General features: G+C 36.1%; 1 protein-coding gene across 1 annotated transcript in view; it reads left to right on the top strand.

The window, feature by feature from the left end:
* LOC102695794 (protein disulfide-isomerase TMX3) overlaps positions 1-12580 on the top strand; it is a 41995-nt gene that overhangs the window by 1940 nt on the left and 27475 nt on the right. Inside the window, exons 4-7 of the mRNA XM_015354653.2 lie at positions 1942-2065; positions 4442-4487; positions 6507-6587; positions 11093-11192. Coding sequence (XP_015210139.2) covers positions 1942-2065; positions 4442-4487; positions 6507-6587; positions 11093-11192 — 351 coding nt within the window. The remainder of the gene's footprint in view (positions 1-1941; positions 2066-4441; positions 4488-6506; positions 6588-11092; positions 11193-12580) is intronic.

Raw genomic sequence — 12580 nt, 5'->3', positions numbered from 1 at the left:
AAAACTAGAATTTTAAAGAAACCACAAAGATGAGTGTTTACTCTGAACATAGTAATAGAAACATGCACTGTGATTCCAATGCTAAATATTATGAATGATGAACAAGTTTATCAGAACTGTGAATTATGATTTACGATGTTAGAAGATGTGCTGTAAGCTAACTTGAAACATGCACGATGAATTTTCTTACATCTGTCAAAACTGGGCTTCAGAATATGACAGTGTAAATTCTGAAGTCAGATGACGAATTCAAATTGTGATAAGTTAAATTTAAACATTTTCTTGAATGGGCCAAAAATGTACTGCTGCCAGAAGAGCAAATATCTTCTGTAAACAACAGCAATTAAGATCTATTGTAATCCATTGTGTAATCCAACTGTAAACATTGCCTAAAAAGCTAACTTTTAAAATATTCTTCATTGGTATGGTGCAAAATTTTCTTCATTTGAAACTGCTCAGACTCTGCATTTCAGAAGCTACACATCATTGATAAAGTATGGGAATAAAATCGAGATGTGTAAAATACTTGTAACATGGCTAAATAAATGGGTAAACTGCACATTAAAAAGTCTATTAAAGAAAATTACTGTCTCAAACTGCACAACCTGTTATAGCTATTTTAAATAGGTTCTTTCCTCACTGTTGGTGGTTTCTGGTTCAGCCAGAATTGTCTCCTGCAGTGTCCAGCAGGTGGGGCAGTAGTGAGTTCAGGCTGTAGAGAGAAACCTGCTCTATTTATTTTTCAGCAGTCTCTGGTGGGTGAGGGTCAGACTGCTGTGCAGTTCATGTTGTTTTTACAAAGCCCTGTTGGATATAGCTTGTTTTCATTTTATCATTGTACCATTTACCAAAACCGGATCCTCCACAATAAATAGCCATAATGCAGCGTATGAGGAAAATGTGATGAACCATTAGAATCATTGTCAGTTGTAATTGAAATATAAACATATCTATATTTTTTAATGGTACTCCTTCAAACGTCACTGTTAACTCCCAGTATCAACAACATTACATGTGAATCCAGATTTCTGAAATGTTTTAATATTTTGTTGTTAAAAACTGCTTCTTCAATTGCTCATGACCTACGAAACATGAAAGGTGGCTTCTCCTCCCACTTTGTGGAGTTGTTATTGAAGGAGTCTAGGATGAAAAAATGTGTATTTATAGGAAAAGTGAGTTGTTGGTACTGTTTCATAGATATGACACTAGTCTCATGTGTAGAGTAAATATCTCAAGAGATGTCAGTTCATTAGCACTTTGCCAATGGGGAAAAAGGGTTCCTGGCGGTATTTCTCAACAGTGTCATAATGTGCAAAACACTAACAGTATTTCATGGAGTTCATAGATGCAAGAACACGGCTCATATTACGTAATTTTATTAACAGTAGGTTGTGATTTGTAAAGTATTGCAAACGGTGGGAAAAGATTAAAACCTATTGAAAAACTATTGAATCGTGCTATTTAAAGATTGCGTGCTTATGTGCTATTGCAGATTGTCAAGATCTGTTTTGAAAAAGTGAAAAAAATACTAAAAATCCTAGAAATTTAAATAAAAAGTTAGGTATTTAAAATATTTTCTGCATTCCACATATATTTTGTGTGCATGCCAAAAACGTAGATGAAACAAAAATAAATTTAAACATAACCAAATGCTCTTAATGCTTTATGCAACCACAGTCCAATGTGTAGTATGTATTGTATCTTGTAGCACAAAGAAGCAGAAGCAGTATCATGTAAGTCCAGTCAAATATCTTGCTCCTTAAAAGACTCTTCTTTACAGATCATCGTTTCTTTAATGAAGCTGATTGTTTTCAATAAAAAAAGGCTTTGTACACAGGTCAGCAGTGTTGGATTCGAAGCAGGGAAACCATTTTGAACTTGTGAAAGGTTAAGGTATCGGATATCTTTTTGGAGTTTTCATGCAATTTCTTAACCTTCTAGTTCTACGCTCCCTGGTGCGGACACTGTAAAAAGCTGGAACCCATATGGCATGAAGTTGGCTCAGAAATGAGAAGTTCTGGTTCTCCTGTACGAGTCGGGAAGATGGATGCCACCGCCTACTCTAGTAAGTTGTGTCGGTGGAGCTTTCCACCTCCGAGTTCAGGATCTTGCTTTTGAAAGTGTTTAATGGAGAGCAATGTGAAGTATTTGGATTTATAGTGCAGTTTAACAGAAGTGCAGTACAGAAAGATTAACAATTGTAAAAGATTATTTTTCTAAATTGACATTTTCTGAATCAGGCAATTTTGTAACGCATCTTCATGCCCAGTTTTTACTTTCAGAATTTACCTGATCGATACTGATTATTTTGTTTGCCTATTAAAAGGATTGCATTTTGATTTAAAGCTCACTTGCTGATTTTTTTTTGTTAATTGCTGTGTTGTGTAAACTTATTGGTATATGTCACATTGAGTGCCTTTGTGGGTTATAAATTAGTTTAATTCCTTTGGCCAGATGGCTGGAGCTGTGTTATCCTTCTAGACATTTTCAATAACTTTTTCATGACTAAATCTTTTAATTCCTCTGTTCCTCGGGAGGGTTAATTAAGTGGCTTTGTCAGTAGTTCATTTTGTTTGTGGCTAGGGTGAGCCTTGTTTGTTAAGCTGGTCAGAGAGAGGATCCTGCAGCTTCTAATGAGAGCTATTTATATACTGGCCTTGCAGAAGTGAGATCAAGACCTGGATAAACTATCTCTTCTGGAAATACTTGTCTGCCTGAGTTGCTTACTTGAAGGGCTCCTGAGCATTACTCAGATGTGTTATTTAATGCTGTGTTATGGATTACACTTTACAAAGGCCAGAGAGAGCTTGTTCAGTTTTTTATAGTTAGCAGGATTAGCTGTCATGCATAGTGCCATTTTTGGAAGATTTAAAAAGAAGGCCACCTAACAACCCTTTCCTTCCCATGGAAAGAAAGCTTGGTGACAAAATCACTGCTAAAGTCCAGTTTTCACTACACTATTCTGTTCTATCTATAAATGAGCAGAAATGTTCAGTCGTAGCTCATGTAAACCTCAGCCAGGGCTGTTTTATTTAAGGTTCATAGTAAAACGGCCATGTATTCTAAATGTAAATGACTGATATACCAGAGACTTTATTAGTAATATTCATTACTCTTTATTGTCAAAACAGAAATAGTACTGAGTGGTTAATGTCAACGCAAATCTAAATTGTGATGCATTGATTTTTGGTTTATAAAAGCAGTCCAATATTGTCATCTGGCAAAAGGGACTAGATATGCAGTACCTGTTGTATATTGCACAAAATCCTGCCTAGTGCAGTAGATTTGGTGGCTGCTGAGAAATGTTTTGAACTAAGGCAGAGGGATCTAAAGTCACTTTAGCCAGATTAGGTAGAGGTAGGTGGAGACTGTTGGCTCAGCCTGGAATATTTAAAAAAAAAATTAAAACATGCATGTGATATGTACCGTCTTTCTTTTGGAAAAGGGGCTTGAGTTCACCCATGAAAAAATGAATGAACAATGACATCCAGGGATAACACTGTTGTTTCAGATGACAGTCCTTATTCCTGTCACTTATATGATTAGTGTGACAGATTCCCTTGTGTGTGCATAACATAAATTAGTTCTAGAAAGTGTCCTGTTATAACCTTACAGCAATCTCACACTTTTCCTAAATAGAGTACAAAGTTGACTGATTCTGTGTTCTCCCTAAAACCCCTAGATATATACATTTTTAAACAAATGGTAAAGAATAGCACCATTTATTTTTATTTTATGGTCTTTATGTGGAATTAGCCTATTTTAAACTCCACTCAGTGCAACAATTCTCCAGTCTACTTGGGTAGAATGAGCCTTTTTCTCTGAATCACGAACCCATTTGGTTATGCCATTTGACTAACTGATGAAAGACCTGTACCTGCACTGGAGTTCTGGAAACACTCTCAAGTTACTTACTCACTAGCCTTTCAGCATTTGAGATACTGTGAGCTCCGACGTGACCTAAAAGGATTTTCAGCGTGGATTGAAGGAATAACGCAGCTCTCAAAGCAAGAAGGAACAAATAAAGGTTTATTCCATGCTGAAAAGAGAAGAAAAGAAACGCAACGTTTCAGCTGTGGAGCCTTCTTTGGATGTGAAGAACTCGCACCTGAAGAAGGCTTCACAGCCGAAAACGTTGTTTTCTCTCTTGTCTTTTCAGCATGGAATAAACCTTTACTTGTTCCTTTGCAGCCTACGCATGCTGACGCAGCTACCTGCTTGAACTTCTCAAAGGCAGTACAATTTCCCCATAAATGCTTTTTATTCCACCATTTCTTGGTAAAATAAGGTTACTTGGCCAGTGACCTAATGACTTGGGCCCAAACTGCACTCTGAGCAAGTACCTTTACAGTTTGAGCCCTGTTTCCCTTATTCTTATGCTTGTCTACTTAACATTTGAAGAGGAATGAGTAATTTGAAGCTGACTAATTTTCCTTCCTAGGTGTTGCATCAGAATTTGGAGTAAGAGGTTATCCCACTATAAAACTGTGAGTATCTACTTTTGTATCTATTTTTTTTCATAAGATTTATTTATCTTCCTTTTTATGTTGAATTTTATTGTATTAAACTTCACTACTTTTTCAACAGCTCCTACTAAATAAAATCAGATACATTGTATCCTTGGAGTTTGTTGTTGTAGGACCTCACAATTGTACTTTAGCTACAACAGTACTTGCCCATTTAGCTGTTCCTTTGCATTAATGTATAATAAAATATTCTATAAATGATTTGGAACTAAACAGTACATTATTATGATTAACTGAAGATTGCGAATGAAAAGTAGGTAGCCCTTTCCTGTAGCTAAAGTATTGCTATTGCTAAACTATCCAACTCTTTTAGACAACTGACTTAAAATTCCTGTGGACTCCTGCCTGTTTTTAAACTGGTTTGATAAACGCAATGAAACAAAAATTAAAAACACATTACAGTGAGCAAAACCGTTTTTCACCAGATATCACCACGTGGAAAGATTTCACATACTGTCTTTCTGCTTTTTTCTAAATGACGAAAAAAACTTTTCTCCACAAGGACTTAAAAGAATTGTCACTTTCTTTTAAAGGTCCTTCTGAAAATCAGCTGTGAAAAATGAATTAATTAATGACAACATATTTTGCATAAGGCGAGATGGTGGCACAATGGTTAGCATTGATGCCTTGCAGTGCTGGGGTCCTAGGTTCGATACCGGACCTGGTGTGCTGTTTGCATGGAGTTTGTATATTCTCCCTCTGGTTGGGTGGGTTTCTTCTAGCAGTCCAAAAACGTATTGGTAGGTTAAAAGGCTTCTCGAAACACTGGCCCTGGTGTGAGTGTGTGCGTGTCTGTCTGTGTTCCTGCCCTGTGATGGACTGGCATCCCTTCCTTGTACCCTGCCTTGCACTCATTAATTGTCAGGATAGGCTCTGGCTCCGTTATGACCCTGAATTGGAAGAAGTGGTTAGAAATTGAATGGGTATTTTGAAAACATGTAATTATTTATATTGCTAAAACCAAAATTCAAGATCTCACTTTTAGTTTTTTTTGTTTATTTTTAGTTTAGTTTAGAGTTTTCTTGGGAATGTGAAAGGCCTTAGTGCTGTATCTTGAACTTCAAAACCGTGTGTATTGGATTTGGCCTTGGATCATTTTATGTTGATTTTACTTCAAATTTTCTTTGTAGAGACTCGGGCTGAAAGTCCCAAGGCATGTATTTTAAGTCAGAGTTGAGTAGCCTTAGAGACAGAGCGCTGAGGAGACTGGAGTCCTGGGAGTCTGAGACTACACACTAATTAGAATTGTTGCCATTTACAGAAACTCATTAAACTTCTGTGTAATGGCAAATGGTCTTTGGTGCAGTGAGTGGTAGGAGAGAGATATTGGGACATTTTAAAGAAAAACCTGCATTGTTCCATTGTTCTGGTTAATGCAAGGACTGGTATAAAAGCCAAAGTTTTTAGGCCACTAAAGTTTTACAAATACGGAAACAAATGGCAAAGAAATTGAGATTTTAATATGTGCATGCAAATCTATAATAACCATATTGGAAGACATGAATATATTTTATAGATTGTAAGCTGCAAGCAAAATGCAGAGTGCTCAGGTAAAAATAATCCTTGCTAGTGTCAGGAATGAGAATAGAATTCCTTGACAAGGCAGTTCAATTCATTTTATTTATGAGCTGCAGGCTTTTGTGTGTGAGCCAGTAGGTGGTATGTGCTTCATGCTGTTTAATTTGTTTTTGGTAAATTTGTGCAGATGTGGTGTTAATATTAATATTTGCAAACCTTTTGTATCTGTACAGTTTATTCAGCAGCCTGCATCTCATAAAAGTGCCCCAACCCCTCTACAGCCTTACAGCTCCTCTTACATTTTTCTTTTACTCATGTAAACGTTTAGCAATGAAATAGATGAGGGCAGTGTCTATAACAGCTGATACATTTTTGGTTTCCCACTGTGCTATAAGGTGGCTTGGTGTAATATGCGTTCTGTAAAGAGTGTCAGTGTGGTACAATGATCTGTCTTTTTCAAAGGTTGAAGGGAGACCTGGCATACAATTACAAAGGACCCAGAACCAAGGATGACATCGTTGAATTCGCTAATAGAGTATCTGGGTAAGCTCCATTTTCTGTTTTCTCTCACAGAAATGAGCTGATTGTCACAGGAGCACACAGTCATGCATGTCATGCAAGGATAACACAAATATCCTTTAGACAAATATGCTAACATGCAATATGTAGAACATATACGTACTGTATTAAGAGTGCTACAGCTGATAGCAGACCACACCACCATACCACAACACCAGACAGGCGGCTCTGTGGCTAAGTATCTGCGCCTGTGGCTGGAAGGTTGCTGGTTTAAATCCCACGGCCAGCAGAGGAATCCTACTCCGTTGGGCCCCCAAGCAAGGCCCTCAACTTCAACTGCTCCAGAGGCGCCATATAAATGGCTGATCCTGCGCTCTGACACCAAGCTTCTCTCTCCCTGTCTGTGTTCCTGTGTGTCTGATGGAGAGCAAGCTGGAGTATGCGAAAAGACAAATTCCTAATGCAAGAAATTGTATATGGCTAATAAATTGATCTTATCCTATCACAAATGTGCTATTTATGTACTCGAGTACTAGTAAAGTACATACACAGTGGCTTACACAGATTTTAAATCTCAAGCTGGAAACACTATGTTCGTCAACCACAGAATGTAAATTGTTATACAAAAAGTGTTAAACAAGCTTTAAACTTTTACACCTGCTTAAAGGGTTAAAGAGAATGGGTAAGAGTGTACACATCGTGCTACATTAAGAAGAAAAAACCCTGCCTTCATTTGTGGCCAAATTTTAGCTATGCTGCCTATCATAGTAGAAACACTGTGCAGCCTGAAAGTGCAGTTTGTTTTTCAACACACGTGTGATGCTTTGCACAGTGTGGAAATGACACATTCCACACTGAGGATACATTGAGGCATGACTTTTAAACAACAGAAGTTTAATTCATTGGTAGTATTAATACACATTCATTTGTTATCTTACTGTAAGCTTGGAAATTTTGTTATTTGGTCTTTAGTCTTGTGTCTTAATCCTTAAATATAAAATGAGTGGCTAATAACCCTAATCTAGCAACAAGCAGTGCGGTTTAAGAAAGATTTTTAAGGCTTTACAGAAAATTAACTGTACTCTTTGGGTTTTGAGCCATTTGGATGTTGGCAAATTAAATACAGATGGATGTTCTTTGTATTACAGCCTACGTAATGCTTAGACATAAGTCTGTGTCCAAATAAGTATAAAAGCAGATTTAACTTTCACATCAATAAATTCAAATGGTACTATGTTATCAGTGTTTCAAAACTTTATCCAGGGTATCTATTTGGAATAAACAGATTGTGTAATTTTACATTATATTTATAAAAACAAGCATGAGGTTTGTTATTTAAACAGTGCAACGCAACTTGGTTACACGGGAAGCATTGCAGTTAAAATGCAGTTTCAAAGATACATTCTATCCAGTTATCTCTCTCATCCTAGTGTTAATCTCGCATCAGCAGGGTCAGCTTGTCGGCACGCCCGTCTCCATTTGGTGGTTTGAACCAAATCTTTGAGCTGACGTTGCCATTAAATGCGACCGAGAATACTCCAACCGGTGCGTCGCTCCGCCTGCCGTCGGAGTAGGGGGAGGAGAACAAAGTAATGTAGCCAATTCATAGAGGGGGATTATTAGGAGGCATAGGAAATTTGGCAAGGATGCCGGGGTTACACTCCTACTCTTTTCGAGAAACACCCTGGGATTTTTAATGACCACAGAGAGTCAGGACCTCGGTTTTGTCTCATCCGAAAGACGGCGCTTGTTTACAGTATAGTGTCCCCGTCACATTCCATCCAGTAATGAAGACGGTTATTTGGACAGATGGTGTTTAAAGTCTCTCACCTCAGGAAGACTCTGTTAAAATGTGGCTTATGTCAAATGAGGAATAAATGCTGGCCTGGGCATGAGCAGACATAAAAGTATGGTTTTGTATTTAGAGCTGGCAGAAGCCTGGGAATGAAAGCAAATTATATCTGAAGCTTTAGGTTCTCACAGTCTAGTTATTTAAGTGAATGACTAAACTGGTACACTGGGCACTGAGATTACTGGTTGCAGGACTTCTGTGGTCTGATGGGGAGAAATGTCAGAGTAGTATTCCTTTGGCTGTAAGAAATGCTGAAAATAAAATTTTAAAGGCATTGTGGGTTATATAAAGAAGCTTTTTATTAGTAGTTGCTTCACTTTATTTCTTATTGATCATAACATGGAAAGTTTTTACCTTGAGATGGCTGTGATAGTATAGTATATCTTCACAAGGGCCTTGCTGTCAGATGGAAGAGCTTTGCCGTATGTTTTACAGAAACACTCTGAAACTTTCGGTGTCCTTGGACTTGCTAATTGTGCCTCACCTCATTTTAGCACACAAGCTTAAAATCCAAAATACAGTTTTGTATAAATGTGGGACATAAGTGTTAAGTCATTTATTATAGTGACTGGTTTTGATGCCTCACTAGTTGAATATGCAGCAAACCGTGTACATAATAGAGGAATTTCATTTCTCAAGATCATAGGTCTGGGCAGAGCATCAGGTTGAATGGGATATATTTGAAGATAGGTCCCTCACAGCTTCAGAATTTATTTTTTAAAGATTCCATTAAAATTGTGGTTCTGGTTTTCTAATTCGTCTGTGGCTGTGAAGTGCTAAGTTCCTTCTTGTTTTTTCTTGTAATATACCAAACGAACTTTTAAATAAATATATTTGGAGCAGAAGATTATATATGTATTCTGTAAGAGGGGCCAGTATGGTTTAAAGGTGGAATCTCCAGAGTGAAAAATGTCATGCCCAGCAACTTATAGCGTTAGAAGAGGATCGTGCGTGTAAATCTACCAGTTTCATTCACCCAGCCTATATTTAGTTGTATCAAGAGCAATCTAAGATTGAGAAAAGAAAGCTGTAGGAAGTATTCTTATGTGATAAAAGCAAAATGCAGTTTTCATTTTCTCAAGCTCATTTTCTGAAGTAACTTGACTTCTCAATTTAACTTGAGTTCAGAACAGCCAGGAATCTGATTTTCTACAAATACAAAATTATAATTCCTGGAATAATGGTAAAGATTCAGATTTATTCTGTAAAAAATACATTTTTAATTATAACTAAGCTATAATTGCGAATCGTCAATTAATAGCAGAAAATATATTTTTTTAAGATTCATGAACTTGTGATCTTCCCAACATGATTTTGTAGGACATTAGTTAAATTATCTGCAATATGGAGTTAAACATCTCCACCCAACATGTTATGGAAAAGGAATTTCTGTGAGAACATGAAACATGACTGTCATATTTCAGTTTGGTCACTAGGTGGAGCTGTGTGAGTTGTCTAAAATAAGTGTTTACAAGAGGTAAAGTGAAGGTATAGACTATAATCAACTGCTTTTAAGAATTGCAAAGCAAACCATATTATTAATCTTTTTTTAGGAGTGCACCAGATAATAACTGATAGCACATTTTAATTAATTAATTAACCACTTCATGACAAAAAGGGAGATCTAATGGAGTTTAATTTAACAGTTTAAATAGATTTATTTTTTAGAGAAAGCTAATGACGCCAGCTTAAAAGCATCCTTTTTAAAAAGAGTAAATGATAAAATATGTAAATAACTGTTTCAGACAAATTAATATAACAGTCTATTGGATGTAAAAGTTATTAAGTAAGAGTTTCAATAACCCATGGTGTATACGTCTGAAATTTCACTGTGTCACTGATACAGATGTAATGTCTACAGTGACATGGGTAAAGGCAAATCATTTTATTTTTAAGCTGTTTATGACATATATTGTTGGCAAAGATAAAACAAAATAAAGGGCAAAAATAGTCATTACTTAAAATATGACATTTATGTTTATTTTTCAAATAAAAATAGAAATAAATGCTGCATCATTTGAAGCAAAAGTACATAATACTTAAAAATACTTTTAGGGATGTTTTGTAATTCAACCAGTAATTTTGAAAGTTTCAGTGTTTTTCTCCATTAGAACTTGTTGATTCAGCATTGATTCAGATTGGGTTATTAACAAATTACTGGCATTTAAGGCTGAAACTGTATATCTTGATATTTTGTGTCATCTGACTTAACAATAGTGAAATTTTATTATCCTTTTTTGTAAATGTTGTAAGTAAGGATGATGCTTAGAAGGGGAAATGAACACATCGTAGATGCCAGTGTTAAAAAGCTGTATGCTTTTTTTTAACAGGATCTTCTCGGTCATCTTCTCAAGTTAGGTGTCAGGTCTGATTGATCTTCAGCATGAGCACAAACACATTTTCAAGCCATTATGCTGCACAGACTGGGAACAAACTTGGTGGGCTTAAATTTTAAAGAGCAAAAGATCTTGACCCCAGACACACCTAGAAGAATTGCGTTAAGTATGCTTTGATTTTTGAACGAGGTCCATATCAAATAAAAAAAAAAATGCTGCATGACAATTTTTTTTGCCTCGAAAGAATTTTGGAGTGCTGTTAACTTCTATTTGCAAAGCGCTGCTGAAAGCAGTTACACGGCTCTGTTCATCTTTTTTTTCTTCCCCTCCCCCCCCTCCAGGCCTCTTGTTCGCCCTCTTCCCAGCCAGCAGATGTTTGAACATGTATTTAAGAGACATGATGTACTTTTTGTGTATATTGGAGGTGAATCACCCCTCAAGGTAGGAGAACCTTTTCTGTATATTCTGCCTACTGAAACGTCAGCTCTTGTGATTGGTTCTTCTTCCCAGAGCCATTACTGTTATACAGAAATTGCAGTGTTGACCCTTTAACAAATAACCTCCCCACATGTATACATATAGTCTTTTTTATAAAGTTTGTGTAAGAACTTAAATTGGTTGTTTGTTCTTTGCTTCAACAGTGGATATTGCATAAAAAATAAGCTTCTACTAAGAACATTTTTCCAGAAAGATATCATTTAGTTTGACGTCATGTCAAGAGATGATGATGTTGAGTACAATGCTGAAACCAAAAACGTGACTTTCTGCAATTATTGCATATAAAGAAAACAAATAAATATTCTGCTTTGTACTTTATTCTATATGGATTGAATTTATCAGGAATGAGAGGTTTTCCTATAATGGATAGGTGAACGTCATACTTGCAAGATGGAAAAAAAATGCTATGCTGTATACAGTATTAAACAAAATTAAGTGTCCTAAACCAAGTGAACTATGGTTTTAAAAATAAATTTTGGAGATATGACTTTCAAATGACAAATGTTTTGACTGAATTTAATAATTTAATAATTCAAACAGTTCCAAGTAAGACATATTTTGGTTTTAAAGGTTTTAACCTTTGCTAATAATTGCTGTCATCTGTTTCAGCGCTATCTGTTATTGTATACCTACACGCAGCAGCAGTAACTACATTTCAAATACTGTTTTTTTAGATGGACGAAATAGATGTTCCATGAGGTTATGTGGATTTTGTAAGCTTGTGCTGCAGGACCAATCTTGTGTCCTTATTTAATAAGTAAAACTACTGAACATTTCATACAATAGCATTTGTAAATGGCTCTTGTTTTTTCCAGAAGTAAATAAAGCATTATTAAGAACTGCTCAAACAGAACATATGTTTCTGTAAACGTTTGGTAAAATAAGAGAGAGCAAGTGAATTCTAGTCACTGACATGACATTTCTATATCACTATGTGAGTAGTGGCTGGGATTCTGTCCAGCATTAATACAATGGAGCAAATTCTAGTTATTATGTGAGGACAGGGTTCCCTGAACTTGAGCTGGGTTACATTTATTGGCTTTTATCAACTATCGAAGTATAGCAATTTGTTCAGGAATGCTTTCTTTGTCACTAAAGGACATTAAGAGGTTTTTGAAATACATTTGTTTCTCTGGCTAGAGACTGTTCCTTCTCCAGAATGCAGGCCTTGTGCTTGACAAATGAAAAATAATCATTTTAGTCCCAGTTGTGCATTTTTGATTGGAATAAAGATGAGTTACCTGGTTTGTTTGAAAAGGTTTTAAGATCAGATGTGAGAATCCATTTCATTCATGTTTATAATGTTTCAGTCTAACTTGTTGTACTGTACT

This window comes from Lepisosteus oculatus, chromosome 6 (assembly GCF_040954835.1).
Source record: "Lepisosteus oculatus isolate fLepOcu1 chromosome 6, fLepOcu1.hap2, whole genome shotgun sequence".
NCBI lineage: Eukaryota > Metazoa > Chordata > Actinopteri > Semionotiformes > Lepisosteidae > Lepisosteus > Lepisosteus oculatus.
Note: the sequence above shows the minus strand (reverse complement) of the source record. Positions and strands in the feature narration are given on the sequence as shown.